The 15,252-nt window shown below is 35.4% G+C and overlaps 1 protein-coding gene across 1 annotated transcript in view; it reads right to left on the minus strand.

The window, feature by feature from the left end:
* LOC104280320 (potassium channel subfamily T member 2) overlaps window positions 1-15,252 on the minus strand; it is a gene marked incomplete at its 3' end in the record, with an annotated part of 69,496 nt that overhangs the window by 38,914 nt on the left and 15,330 nt on the right. The window contains exons 7-9 of the mRNA XM_009877936.1: window positions 12,929-13,003; window positions 12,342-12,425; window positions 11,657-11,751 (exon numbers count right to left, since the gene is read on the minus strand). Coding sequence (XP_009876238.1) covers window positions 11,657-11,751; window positions 12,342-12,425; window positions 12,929-13,003 — 254 coding nt within the window. The remainder of the gene's footprint in view (window positions 1-11,656; window positions 11,752-12,341; window positions 12,426-12,928; window positions 13,004-15,252) is intronic.

Genomic DNA, 15,252 nt, shown 5'->3' on the forward strand with positions numbered 1-15,252 from the left:
TTGTGACGAGAGAGGGACTGACAGTTAAATGGGAGGATGACTGCAGTCTAAGTAACAGTGGAGAAAAACTGACCAGTAGTTACACAGATACCCTTGCAGCTTGCTAGTGGGCTTTCTTGGATATGGGCAACTGGAGGAAATCCTCTGTGTGTGCATTTCTGTTTAGTTTGTTCTCAGTTTAGCTGCTACATTCTGTGGTATTTTTAGAACAGGGATAGACTGTTCAAACAGGCAGTGAGCTAAGTGGAAACATACACTGTGTTGCTGCCTTACAAGGATAGTGTCCATCAATCTGCTTAAATGAGTGGCTCTAATGGGCAGTTTCAAGACAATCGCATTGATGTCCAGTCTCTGTCTATTTACAACACTACCTGTAGGCTCATGATGCATAAAAATTTCACTGAAAAGAGCAGTACGAGATCCAAAGGGGTGTATGGAAACTGCAGTGTGACTTAGAGTGTATCCTTCCTTTAACAAAAAAAACAACTTGTATACTTTGGCTCCTATATTTCATAACTTATTATTAAAAGAGTGTAAGTGAAAATGTGTGACACACAAATAACTTTTTATTGTGTTTCTACAAACAATAAAATTCTAGGAGGTGAAAATTATGGGAGGTAACTGCTTGGGGATAAAAGCAATAAATTATATCATATATTATAGAAGTAGGCTGCTTTATGGTTTGAATTTCTGCTTGGAAACTCAGCAATTCTTCTAGCTATGAGCCAGAGGACTTGGATACTTTGGACTGTCCGTGTCTTGTTTGGTTTCATCAGCAAGCTCCAGGATTTCATCATCATTCTCCTCCTGTTAACATTGGTAGAGTCCTGGTGGTGTTTCTAATGAAATATTTTGGTTGAGTGAAAAAGTTTGAACTTGGCAATAGGCAGGGAGCTTCCTGAAAGTCATGGAAGTTTTTATGAATTCCATCTGAGTTTTCGTCTTTGAGCCATTTGTTTTCACCATGTGTTTGCTTGGAGAAAAACTTTCTGATAATTTTTTTGACTACAATTCAAATGCATCTATGTATACAAATCTTTCTAAAAATCCAAAACCTTAAAAGACTATTCTTAAATGTGACTGTTTAACAATTTATAGTATGTTTATGATGGTTTATGATGAGATCCTAGCAAGCTACATTCCCAAAATGGCAAGCTTGATTTTATTTATCATTTAAAGTAAGAGCACAAGTTGTATCAGGATGACGAAAAACCAGCAGATACATGAGTGAAGAAGGGAGTTGATTCAAGTGCCAGCAAAATAATATGGGATTAATGATCATAATACTGGCAAGATGAAGGCAGGGGACTACCAGGACTGACAGTACACTCTATAGTTAGCCTCTGCTATGTTTTGTCTGGCATATTTTCCCCTTGATTGCCTAATCCATGGAGAATATTCAGTAAGATTTTATTCTTTCTACATATTCACTACAGCCCTTAGCTACTCTGAATATTCAAGGTGAAGTATTTTGTGTTAGTCTTAAAGTTGGTTGAATCTTTATTTTGTGCAAGTTTTTTCTTTGTTTTTTGAATATTACCAAAATGAGCAAAGAGATTGAGCAAAGGAAGCAGATGAAACATGACCCATAATCATTCTTTTTGCTGTATTTATCCAATTCTAATAAAATACGTATATGGGCACTTACAGCTGTTCCCTCTCATCAGTAATTTTATTTTGAACTCCTTTGCATAAAATATTTCCATCTTCTTTGTTTTCACTGCTCTTCACTAATGATAACTAACTTGCTAAATACAGGACTGTATTCTGTTTGTTGATATCAACACACTGTAAACTGAAAAGCAAATTAGGTACAAGTTTTCATTCTCAGCAGTTGACTGAGATTCATCATAAATGTAAGCCAGTAATAACAGATGTCCTATGAAAAGGTAGCTCAACATTTTATTAGGATGCCATGAAGAGTTTTGTTCTTACACTGTAGAGTTAAGCAAAGCAGCAGCACGCATGCAATCATAAGAGACCATAATGTATTGGATACGTTTAAATCTCCTCATCTCTTATATGATCTTCTACTCCTTTTGTAATACATTAGTAAACATACTGCTTTGCTGTGGAATGTAATTACATATGGTATTCTGTGCCCAAAGGAACTGACAATTTGATTTCATGCTTGTTAAGTTTTCAGTCTGCAACTTCAACCCACGGTTTCTACTTAAGTGTTTACTAAATGAATACCAATTATTTTTTCTTCCTTAATGCTGCAACTCAGGCACTTCCACTCTAATATACAGTGTATATATAATTTTTCCTATATATCGCAGAAATGTACAACTTCTACCAACATAAAAATATCTAACTATGTTTTTAAAAAGAATAGGAGCATATATTCAGCTTCAAGCTTACGTTTGAGTTCCTTTATAAGTATACAGTTAGGTTTTTTACTAAGGTTGAAAGATGACAAACCTCAATATCATTTATTATTTTTCTTAGGTGAAGGTTTTAATTGCCAGTGGAAGTACAGAACTCATTAATCAGAATGCCGTTTATTTGGATTATACCCAAAAGAGTATTTATTTACAGATTTCTACTTTGTGGGGGAGAGGGAGAATGGAAATTGCTATCTGCTAACAGTGCTAGAAATACAAATTTATTGCAGCTGAGATACCATTTAGAGATTAAACTTTTAATGCTCTCTGACATCAAGCTGATGTTTAATTGTTATGACTAGGTGATCAACAGACCTGTATGTTTTTGTAAAGATTTGTTGTTGAAGTTGACAAGCAATTATCAGAGATTGAGTATACAAGTAATGTTTTCATAGTGAATCATACTTTTAGTTCTTTACTTGCTTTATATAAGCTCAGTTAGTTATTTTGGTATGTGGCAGCTCTGGCATGGGGGATGGGGCCCTAGTTGCTAATAAAAAGACTATCACACACTGGTGAGTTAGAGCAATCCATAGACATTTAACTTTTACATGTATTTGTTTACCACCCACAGGTGATACTACAGATGACTGTCTACCCCTCTAGCCTTCAGCTCTTTGAAGAACATCTGTCTAAACATTATACTAATTTCTAAGGAAATACTAAGTACAGAGAAGAGAAGAACAAGAAGGTTTTTTCTTTCGAAATTCATTGTAAATGCACTAAAATCTGTCTCATGTCACGTCCGTAACTCTGCTAAAGCCTCCAAGATGTCCTTTCAATATTCCGTGAATTTATGCCTAATACAAAGAGAGTGTGAGTGAATAATTCCTGGTGGCTGGTGCCAGCGTCTGTTAGCATGGCCAAAGCTGTAACAATGTCTTTAACTCTTCATTTCTGATTTGAGAAATATACACTTAGCTAAACTTCACACCCTTAAAATACAGTTGGAATATGAAACAGACAATAAAAGTGAACAAATCACTAAAGAGTTATGCTGATCACAAATCAGCATAATGATTACTGCTCAGCAGAGAACCAGAATAACTGCATCTAACGATACAGTTAAATATGTTAGTATAAACCACCATAAACACTAAATTTTCATAAAATAGTTTGTCAGCCTAATGAATCAGTCAATGAAAGATTTTTTTTGTTTTTTTTTTTAAGTCTGCATGCTAATGACAACTTCGTTTCTGAGCCAGGAATTGTGAGTGATGATGGTTTGCTGCCAGGCATTGAATTTTAAATGGTGAAGTAACATCCTCAACATAATTAGTCATCTGTTGTTACACATGGCATTCTGTTTGCTACCGTCTAAAATGATATAACGTTCCCAAAGACAGCACGTATCAGGTTTATCTTTTTACTGAGAAGATGAAATGAAGTGTGTGAAAGATAATGCCTTCCTGTAATGAAAGAGATGGAAGACAGAGGTTTTGAACACATATTTTATATATCAAATTGCCCTTTTAAGGGGAACTTTACTTGCCTTTACTGAAGTCCTCGCAAAACCTAAGATTTCTTTTACCCATACAATGATACAGTATTTCACAACCTGCAGACTCTGGTTGCATTCCAGATAGACTGTTATTCTAGCATGTTATTATACCAAAGTTATTCTTGTCACCCCTATTCTGAAGGTAACGTGCGTATTTTGCATATCTAACATTTACATTTTCCCACAACATACCTACTCACAAACCCGTGGTTCAGAACCAGGTCTATGTGTGTTTATAAGCAAATGGAAATCGCATTAGGGAACCCACATCCTAATAATTTACATGTCTTTGCAAGTTTACCTCCATCGCTCCCTATGTCTCAATCCCCAGAACCTTTTCTCTGTGGATCTTTTCAAGCGCTGATACTTTTGAAGATATATGTACCTCAAATGCATATTGCACATATTAAAATATGGTAATTTCTGGTAACAGAATGTGGCATTCTGTTTCTCTTTGACATTCCTTATTTGCCCTTGTTCTTTGAGTAATCACTTCTAGACTTGCCCCAAATCCCCCTTTATTACATCATGTGCTTCACGTGACAATTACAGAATTATATGTTGTGGCCTTCATTCCATCCTTGTGTACATCCACATGACACAGAAAATTAAAGCAGACTTTACTAATTTAATTTCTAATATTACTAAGATTTTACATATTCCTCATAGTCATTCTATGTTATGGTATGATTCTGCAAAAGAACAAGGACAGGATTACATTTAGATTAACTTTGAGGAATTTCATGTGTTGCTTTACACATGTTGGCAAGCCATAATTAGTTAATATTAGCAGTAGCTTGATTTTTTTATTTCCCACAATATTCAAAATGTGTTTCTAAAGAAAGGATGCTATGGAGATGCCGTATTTTAGAATTGTATTTCTAACAGTCCGAATGTTATGACACTCAAAATCATTTACTTTTTATTTGCTTTTCATAACAGTAATTGGTCTTTGCTGCCAGTACAACTTTTGCTTGTTACAGCATCTTGTAATATTATTGCTGTACTACAAGATATCATGATAATAAAACCTGAAAAATTGTTCTCCCAATTCAGACCTTATAATGTTTTGCAAACAAATATTCTCAATGCTTGCTCAATGAAAGGTTGTTCAGATTATTGTAAATATTAGCAGCATTTGTTATCTGAGAGACATTTTTACTTAATGTGAAACTTATTGGGAAAGAAGCTGAGAGACTTTTTGTCTCCTATTTGGGCAGGAGATTTTACACTTTACTTAAATATGCATATTCTGATTGCTGATTTTTTCCTACCTTTATCTAAATTCAGTTTGGAACTACCAATTTTCAGGTTAATAAATGATCTGCAACCTGTGCTATCAAATCAGCAAAGCCTTGACTGTAACTTGAAAAAATCACAAGTACCTGAAGCCCCGACTCATCTTTGAGGGTGCAATAAAACAATCCAAGTCTCTCAGTCATGTTGTTTACTTAATGTAGTATTTCTCTACATGTTAAAACACAGGAGGATTTTCCTATAAATAATCTGTTGTTGACACTCCTTTTCAGAGGCTTTATGAAGGGCAGCTTTCCGAGCTACCATTTAATATGATTATTTTTTATTTTCAGAAGATGATAAGATGATTGCAAATGTGTATCTTACACTCAGAAGATAATTTAGATTGAATTCTCTAACCTTTATGACTTTGTTTTACAGAGCAAATAGGCTACTCAAATTATTATTAATTTTACTGCTCTCTGTGTCTAGTTTTAAATGTTCCATTACATCAGTTGCACAAAGAATTCCCTGCATGTAGCATGGGAAAGATGCTGACCTAATTATTTTAGAAATAACTATGTAGAAACATCTAAAAAGATTAACAAAGGAAATATTATGTCACTACCAAATTACTAACTAAAATAGCATGAAATTCTGTGTATAATTATCTAGGTTTCCATAGAAACCATGTTTGATGGGTAGCCAAAAAGACTTCTGATTGGGCTTCCATATTTCTGCTCTCTCTATAATGAACATGATTTCTGTTCTGCCTTTCACAAGCAACTAACCAGCTTTTCAGTAGCCTGAGTCCTATACACATTAAGCAGCACTCTTTAAGAGCACTGATCACCCATGTGCTTGTTTAATATCTGAACTCTTAAACTTAAGTGTGTAAAAATATTTTTTTAAAATGTATTATGACAAATACCACACTATCAACCAAAGGAAAAAAAAACCAGAATAAATGTATATATGGTGGTATTTCTGTGTTATCATAGTACAACGGTTGCATAAAAATAAGCAAAGGCCTTAATCCAAGAAACAGGTTGCTTTTACACCTACGTTTTGTTGTTGTTATTCATTATGTTTTGTCATCAAGCCTTCTCTAAGGTTTAGCCATGGAGCACCTATAATATGGATGTAAGCAAATGGGTCTCCAGTGCTAACAAAGCTGAAAAAGGTGTGGCCCATCCTATAAGTCCATATTCCATTAGAAACAGTAGGATTTTTATCTGAATTTGTGTTTCATTTAAATAATCTAGATTGGCATCTATTTGTGTCAACAGTATTTTCACATGCTTCTTATAGAGCAGATTTTAGCAAAGCCACCTTAGAAATTTGTACACCTAAGAAAAGATAAACCCTGTATCCAACACATTTTTCTCCTACCAGATTTGATGAAAATTTTGTTCTCCTGTTCATGCACACAGTTTTTTCAAGAAAACAATAGTTCAGATACACTTTATTTTATAGATTATTTGTTTGCAAATAACAAATGGATATTTTTAAAAAAAATGTTTTGCTATTGATCTTCCAGATGCTGCTAGCTTTATTTCAGAGAAAGAGAAGCATATAACCACTATTCTTTTAATACTCTGTGGGATTCTTGTAATAGTTGGATAATTTATTTTGTATTATTTACAATTACTTAGAACTTTTAATTGATGTCCTATAATATTCTCCTGTTTAGTCTGTTAGATCCTGAGACATCCTGTGCTCTACCACTTTAGAATCATGGGATTTGATGAAAGTAAGTAACAGAACTAGAGTTTAATTTTGTGCTATTTTTGATTGTAGAAAATCTCTCTAAATCGTAAACTGAAATTGGGTCTGAGCACTGAGCGCTGTACAATAAAACATAACATTACAGAAAAAAGAACTGTATACCCCTAAAAACACATTTTATTCTACATTACATAATCCACCAACACTCTGCAAGTTCATCCTACTTAGTGCTAGGCACCTCTCTTGGAAAGCTGCCATTGCAAGCTCTTGGCAAACCCACCACAGAAGGGCAGAGGAGCACAGACTTCGTGTGGTGATTTAGTTCCCTTCAGATCTGCACTGCCCTCTGAGTTGTCTGCTTATTGGTAATAAAGGGAATGGCATCATTGAGATGCCTGATTTTCTCTAACGTTACATGGGATTAATCCTTTTTTTGGTTTGTTCTGTAATGTCATGAAATTCTTGATTTGTCTTGTTTGGACTAGATCATTGTCTGGATTTGTTTTCAGCCCTACAAGCAACTTATTCACACTGTTTCCTCCAGATGAGAATTTTGACTTGTAATTGACATTGAGGCTGAAGTATTGGCCTATTACATTTATTCTCTATGTCGGTGTGTGGAAACATCCTAATTTTCTTAGGTGGAAAGCACTGAAGGGTAAAAAATGGTAAGATTGACCTCAGTGAGCTTTCAATGAAGACACAAGCAAAGTTTGTGCAGCCTTCTTAGTCCCCAGGACGAACAAAATAAATGCCCATCTCAAATGTAGGGTTTTTTCACAAGCTAATCATTCTGCACTGGCGACACATGACTAATGCTGATTTTAAAAGCAAAATAAGTCTTAATAGATGATTCAGTGTGTCACAGAAAGACGCCTGAAAGAGTCACTCGCTATTATTTGTCATCTTGTACAGTTTACAGAAATAATTAGTATTTCATTTGACAAACAAGTGCAAACATCCATTAGCTAAATGACAAAATATACACTTTGACTAGGTCTGTAACTTTCGCTAGAGCTCTATCAATAGTAACTGCTCAGCAGTGTCATCTAGGAGTATGCATCTTTTAGAATGTCTATAACCGCTCTGGTTAGGAGGCTACTGAGGTATTTACAGAAAGAAAAATTGTTGGATAGCCTAATCTGTCTTTGAAATCAGAAGAAAGAGGAAAAAAAATCCTTATATGCAATGTGCAAATTACACATACGTGGAGTTGGTCTTATGAATGCACTGATCTGCAAATGACTTCTACCTTCAGATCCATTAACAATTATCACTGAATATCAAAGAGTTGAACAGAACAAACATTTTGTTCTGGGATTACTGTTTGTTCTGTGGTAACATTGAAAATTGTCAGCTGTATGGAATAAATAGGGAGGGAGCCTTTTCCCGCTATATTCTGAGTGCAAGGGACAGCTTGAACAATGATGTCTAAAAATTCTGGGATTAGTCAATTAGCTGCAAACATGAGATTATTTTTTTTTTACTTTTCATATGAAAGCTCATACCTGAGTTATAAGACTTAAGTTGGAATGTGTCCTAAATGTGTCCTAAATGTGTCCTAAAAATGTCCTAACATTCTGTGATTCTGTGTCTACATGTGTAGCCACCACTTAAAAGATTCTGTTGTGGAGATGTAACTAATGGGTTTGCTGATTATGCATGAGGCAGAATTTAATTATTTTTTTCCAGGGTTTTCTGCTAAATATAGTAGAAGTTATTTTGAAAATACTTCTTATATGCACGTGTCATGGTTTAACCCCAGCAACTACACACCATGAAGCCACTCGCTCGCTCCCCCCTGTGGTGGGATGGGGAGAATTGGAAAAAAAAGTAAAACTCATGGGTTTGGGATAAGGACACCTTAATAACTAAAATAACATAATTTTTTGAAAATATTTTCTATAAATATGCTATTTGCTTGCATTTATGGTATGTAATACAGATCCCTCAGACTTTTCGCTCACGTGAAGCACTAGGAAAGCACTTTTGCTGCACTTTCTCAGTGCACCAGTCTAACTAAACTGGTAAGAAAGTGGAAGTAGGAAGAGGAGTCTTTCTGGGTTCCATACCATCCTGGACTTCTTATAAGACGGTGTACTCCCTGTATGAAATAATGTGCCACTTCTTTCTACGCCTCTGGTAAAAAAAGCATGGTTTTGAACAGAACCCAGTGTTGTAAAGTTTATATTGGTTTCAGAAGTGCTGAAAAGCCAACGTTCCTATTGAAGCAGATGGTAAAAGCAAGCCTGTCAACCAGGACGTAAGAAGGGCTGTGGTGCTACAATTTAATGCACACAGTGCCTGAAAGTGGAGATGCCATTAACCTTACAGGTCACCAGGCAGGCACAGTGTGGGCAGCTCTCAGTGGTGCCAAAAGTGCACTGTGAGCATGTCCCCATGGTACTGAATATACTCTGAGGTGAAAGTGCTCTGAAACTTTAAGCACTATATTCAAACTACTGGTCTAGGCTTATTAATTTTGCACTACTGAAGCTATGGTACAAGGCAGCATCTCTAAATGTAACCAAAACCATGGTTATGAAAACAGACCAGTGCTAGCTAAATATTTTTGGAGCTGTGCTCCATTACACATATGGGTAAGCCTCATGCTGTCTCCCATATGTGTTTGGGGTGAATACACCATCCGTAAGTGGACAGTTTCCAGAAATGGACGTTGCTCTTTTTTCAGCATGAAGAAATTCATGTGAGGTCTAAATGATAGCTCTTAAAATGAAACGCTGTCTCAAATTCACCACAGATGTAACATTATCAAACACATTAAGCTAATTGATTTTCACTGTTTATGGAGAACTTCTTAGATATTTTAAAAATATACTCTGTAATATAAAATCACACACAGATGGATAAATAGTATAAAAATGCCATTATGTGTGTTCATGTAACAAATAGGAACAATTGCCTGAACAGTTCAGCACTCCAGTCTTAGGCAAGCTGCAGATGCTTGAACAACTATTCTCAGTCATCCCAAAAGCGCTTCATTTCCTTAGTTATTGTGTTATTGGGTGTTTTCATCCTATTTAACTTGTTTTGCAGTCTAGCAGGGTCAGTACTAGGTCAGTATATAATGATCTATAATGAGCTGGTATCTGTGGCTCTTGAGACCAGACATAATTACTGTAGGTGAGCTTGCCATTTTCTGCATGTTCTAATGTCAGTTAATCAAAGTGCCTTATGGCCAGCATGATGTTTTGTTTAGCTGCAGCTTCTACACCCTATTCAACCAGGGATCATCACAGTGAGTTTGCAGGAAACGTTCTTGTTACTAGCTTACTTCAGTGAGAACTGGATACATATTTTGTTCAGCAATTCAGTAAAATACTGCAGTAGGTTAGTAAAAAAGGTGAGGATCATTGAGGATCGTTTTCTATTGTAAAAAATTGAAAAGCAAAATTAGAGCCAATTAAAAGTGTCCAGGTGCTACACTGGCAGAATTTTATGCCTCCCAGTTCAAGTATTGTAGTCCTTTATACAAAACTTCCTCTTAAAGGGCCATAATATTCAATAAGAAATTAAATCTCACAAAAATGCATTAGTGTTTAGAACTGGAGACATTTGTAATTATGCATTTGTGTGGCCACAAGACAAAGGGTAAAACTGGAGCATTCATTTAGCCACTGACTAGAACAAACTCCTTGAATAAAAGGCAGAGAGGGACAAGACTGGAAAAGGCCATGTGTTCTTTTACACTGTTACTACCAAAAGGGTTAGGCAGCACATAACGGTACCTTTTGGGAAAACAAGCTAGAGAAATAAAGTAAGAGAAAATCAGATTACTATCTCCAAAATGACAGACCAAACTTTATTGGTGTGCTGACCCAAATGCACCCTGTCTGGCAAAATAAATACAAGTAACTTAGCCTTTCCACACAGAATCATACTCTTTATTCAATGCCCCCTTGTACAATGTCTTGTAGCATACACTCTTCCTTTCTTTTTTTTTTTCCCCCTCATATATGATACTCACTTCTCAGGCGCTACTGCTTAGAAAATTCTGTATGTAGAGTAAACTACCAAGCTACATTATAACCACTATCCATTTATACAAACATAAACATAACCATACTGGGTGATAGCAAAGATTTATGTAGTCTACTTCATCTGTCTCTAACTCTGGTCAACAGCAGATCCCTAAAGCACAGTATAAAAATGGGGCAATCAAGTGGTGTTTCCTGTGGATTTTTTGTTAGTCTCCAATAATGTGCAGCCATGAGTTTCATTAATCAAGTGGCTTTATGTTTAATGTCCTCAACAGATTCTTCTTCATGCTTCCCAAACTCCTGTAAATTTAAGTTTTCAAGGTCCTGCAGCAAAATGTTCTTCAGAGTAACGCATTTTGGTTGTTTGAGCCTGTCATCCACTACTTCCTGTAATCTAGATTAATCTAATCTACACTTTCTGTAATCTAGATAAATCAACAGATGTCCCCTGTACTCCTTATGGGAACCTGACTCAGTTATCAAAGTGGTAAGGCTGAGATCTCACATATTTTTCTGTCTGTCCCTGCAGTCAGAGGAATGTGACTTTACGGACACTTCTGTTGGTACTCTTCGAATTTTTGGAGTGCATTGTCTGCTGAGATCCCACTCTTGGTACATACGTAAAATTTCCCCCATTCCTTTCTACTGCTTTTTTGCATTACAACACTTTCTTAACATTTTCACCGCAAGTGTATTACTCTTTTAATTCAATGCATGATTTCAATAATACCTGTTTTATTACCATCTAGTAAAGAAAGAAAATCCAACATCTATAATAAAAACAAAGGGATCTGGCCACTTACCAGGTGAAGATAAGACACAGTAAGGTAGATATTAAAATGAGAACTTGGTTAAACATTGCAGACTGCGTGCGTTGGATGGCTCTGTGAAGATCATTCTGTATTAATGGAAAATAGGTGTTATTTTTGGTTTTGAATTAATAAGGCATGAGCTGATTCTATAGAGGAATTATATAGTGCCCTGATAAAATGCAGTCCTTCAAATGCACTTAGGATTTGCTGATCATATAGAAGGATGTAGAAGAGCCAGCTGTAATCCTGTGATTATTTAACCAGCTTTTTGTTCATCCTGGCACAACTCTGATGCTGTTGCAAGCTGCCTTAAGATCTGTCTGCTCATGTCTAGCTTACAAATTACAGGCTGCAAGGACCAATTAAGGCAGAGCAGTTGAGTTCCCTGCAATTGTGTATGAATGGAAGAGCAGCAAAAGAACCAGCCATTCCAACTGTCCCTTGCTGGCACAGTAACAATTTATACTAATTGAGATTTCATTTGATGCCTTATTTTTTTTCTAATTTCAATGGAGGAAGCAGTTTAACGATGCTTGACCATTTGTATAATCTAAATACAGATCTGGTTAGCTTCCTATTAAAGTTTGACAGTGGACTGTACTGCCAAAATCCCACTGAAGAAAATATACTAAAAAAATAGAAACTCTGAAATAGTTATTTCCTTTGCAATACTTACAATCATATTCTCTAAAGCATGCTTTGCCAGCCAACAATTTAAAAATACAGGAATAAACAGGTTTCTTAGGACTGGCCAGAAAATCTGAAAGAAAAATTAACAAATTCATTAAAAGCCTTTCTATTCAAGAATAGAGCTTTCTATTCAAGCAGCAATGAAACACTTTGAAAAAAAATGCTTATTATTAATGCGTTTCTAGTGTGAGATATGGCTTTAAATAACAATTTTTCTTCCTTTTTGATGAACTATATGTCAGACAATTTCATAAAATAAGAATAGTCAGTTTTCAGTCCAGACACCAGAGATTCTTAGGTTTTTATATCTAGCTGGTTTATTTTATTGATTGTGCTGCAGCTTGAGTTTGAGGGTTTTGGTTTTGTTTGTCTTCTATTGGGAAGGAAGGGAAAAACTGATCTGTATTATTACTTCATTCAAGCAGCAAATTATCTTGTTGTTGACAAATGTCTGTTTCCACAGGCACAAATTTGTCATCCACATAAGATTCGAATTTGCTTCAATAAAAATTAAGAGTATTTGTGCAGTTATAAAAGTTCAATATGAAAATGTATTAATTCAAATATGTTTACCGTGATGATGAAAGGGACAGCATTAATTATTTCCAGGAGAAAGGGTATTCTCAGAATTTGTTCCCAGATATTTCCCTTCAGAGAAAAGGAAAGAAAAAAAACCATGTCACAGTAGGCTTACATATAGTTCTGATGAGGAATATATGTATGTTCCAATGCCACATATGGAGTCTCTCCCACTAGCTGAATTTCAGGAAGATCATCCATCTCAGATTTAAACACATATGTTAAATGTGAATATAGAATATAGGCCACTCTGGCCTATTTTTCTCACTGTTTATCATAATGGATCTCAGGTAAAAATATACACTTTTAAATCTGTATTTTTACTAGAGCAATTCTCTCTTTCCATAAGACCGTGTATTTCCTTGCTATGACCTAGTTAGTAAGACAATTCCAATGAAGAATTCTAGTTGCACGAAATGATCAACTCATTCTCTTAGGTGACACAAGAGCTTCATTAAATTCTGTTTTTTGTTTGTTTTTTTTTTCAGAGAACAATGTGCTCCTGTTTTCTTCTGTTGCATTTTTAGGTAATTTTTTGATCAACTATTTCTACTTCTTTTCTTAGAAGCCCCTAAATTTTTTTTAATCCCATATTACAACACTTCAGCTTTCGACTGTGCCAAAGTTCTTCTTTACCTTAATGCTCATTAGCTCAGAGTGTCCAAAAAATAGAGAAAAATCCCTAGTACAGCGTTAAGAGTTGCAGAGACTTACATCCAAAGCACATGCCCTGCTCAGAAAATTTTACCATCAAATGAACTGTTTTGATTACCCCTATGCATAGTGGACTGCCCTGTAGTCTGTGCTAGCATTTTTTATGAAAGATAATCCACTCTCTGTACCTCCTTCTAATAGAACTTCAGGGCAAAATATAATGTAAAAGAGGATTGCAAATATGTTGTATTTTCTAAACAGAGAAATAACAGCTTGTTTTTTCTTAATCTTGTTTCATCAGCCTCTGCATGTTAGTCAGAGGTCTGGATACTTCTTTTTTATTAATTCTAATCCTGCTATTAAGATCTTAACTTATTAAGAAATAAGTATGAAAAAGAGGAATGAAACTAAGTGAGGGAAAGACAGCAATATTGTATAGCGAGTCCTTCTGCCCTTTGTAGTTATCTTATCTTTGCTTTGTATTTTCTCTTTCCCAGCTGTTTTGAAGAGAGAAGGAAGACAATTAGTGTTTAATATTTGAATTAGGACTAGATCAAAGTTCTGTACTTCTGTGGCAAACACTTCAGTACATACCAGAGCTTTTTGGAACCTGATCTGCTTATGTGAAATTAGAGGTCTTTTCACATATTTCAGTGGAAGTGGTACTGACCATTTCATTTGCTTACTGCTAGCTACAAGATGGGGATGATGCTACTTCTTTTCCACATCTGAACAGTGACTGTGGATGATTAAATGTTGAGATGAAAATCAATACATTTTAAAAAGAAGGTATTTAAAATTCAGTGACTTGCAGCTCTAACAACTCTATATATCAAGACTCCATCATAGGTAATAGAAGAACAATGTAGCATGTATCATGGCAATATTACAAGAATTTACAAGTACAGCATTATATTTTTAGTTGCAATTACATGAATCTTTCCTGTTAAAATAACCATCTAATGTAACCACTGAAAATTAAATACAAGCTCCACAGCATATTTTCTGGTTTTAACTTTTCACATCTGGACGTCATTGTACCGATGGGGCAGGGATTATTGTCTTCCATGTAATTGTAGTTGGTGGGAGTACTTGAATATCATTAAATATGTTATCTGATAAGCAGCCTTGTAAACAGAAGTGAAATTATGAGACTCTAAACTGAGATTTTATTTGTAGGAATAATAAAATCCAGATAAAATTTGATTTTCCCAACTGACCCATTATGTATTTTCACTAATTTCCTCATTTTTAATGTTAAGAGCTTTCTTTTCTGCATTACAGAAATGTCACGTAATTCACTTGTGCAGGCAAAACGCCTGTGCAAATGTGCTCCAGGTACTTAGTGATGCGTGCAGCTGTAGAATTCTGGCTTCCACATTCAAACAAACCATGTCTTCTGCAAAACTGTCTTTTGTAGTGAGAATGTATAGTGCTGATAAAAGCAGTTAAGACTGTCTGTGCGCCAGTGAGAGAGTAGGATTGCCAGATGTCTGTCACGGGTTTTGGTGATGAAAATTTATAATGTAGACGTCTTTCAGGATTTTGGCCAAGGGCAAACCCTCATGTAATGGGCTAAGCTGTGAGAATGCAGATTGTAAACCATTCATTCTTGGATCAAGTGATCAGGAGTGTAATGCAGTGCTACATTCTTTCCATTCCTG

The sequence above is a fragment of the Apaloderma vittatum genome, unplaced genomic scaffold (assembly GCF_000703405.1).
Source record: "Apaloderma vittatum isolate BGI_N311 unplaced genomic scaffold, ASM70340v1 scaffold2251, whole genome shotgun sequence".
NCBI classification, from domain to species: Eukaryota; Metazoa; Chordata; class Aves; order Trogoniformes; family Trogonidae; genus Apaloderma; species Apaloderma vittatum.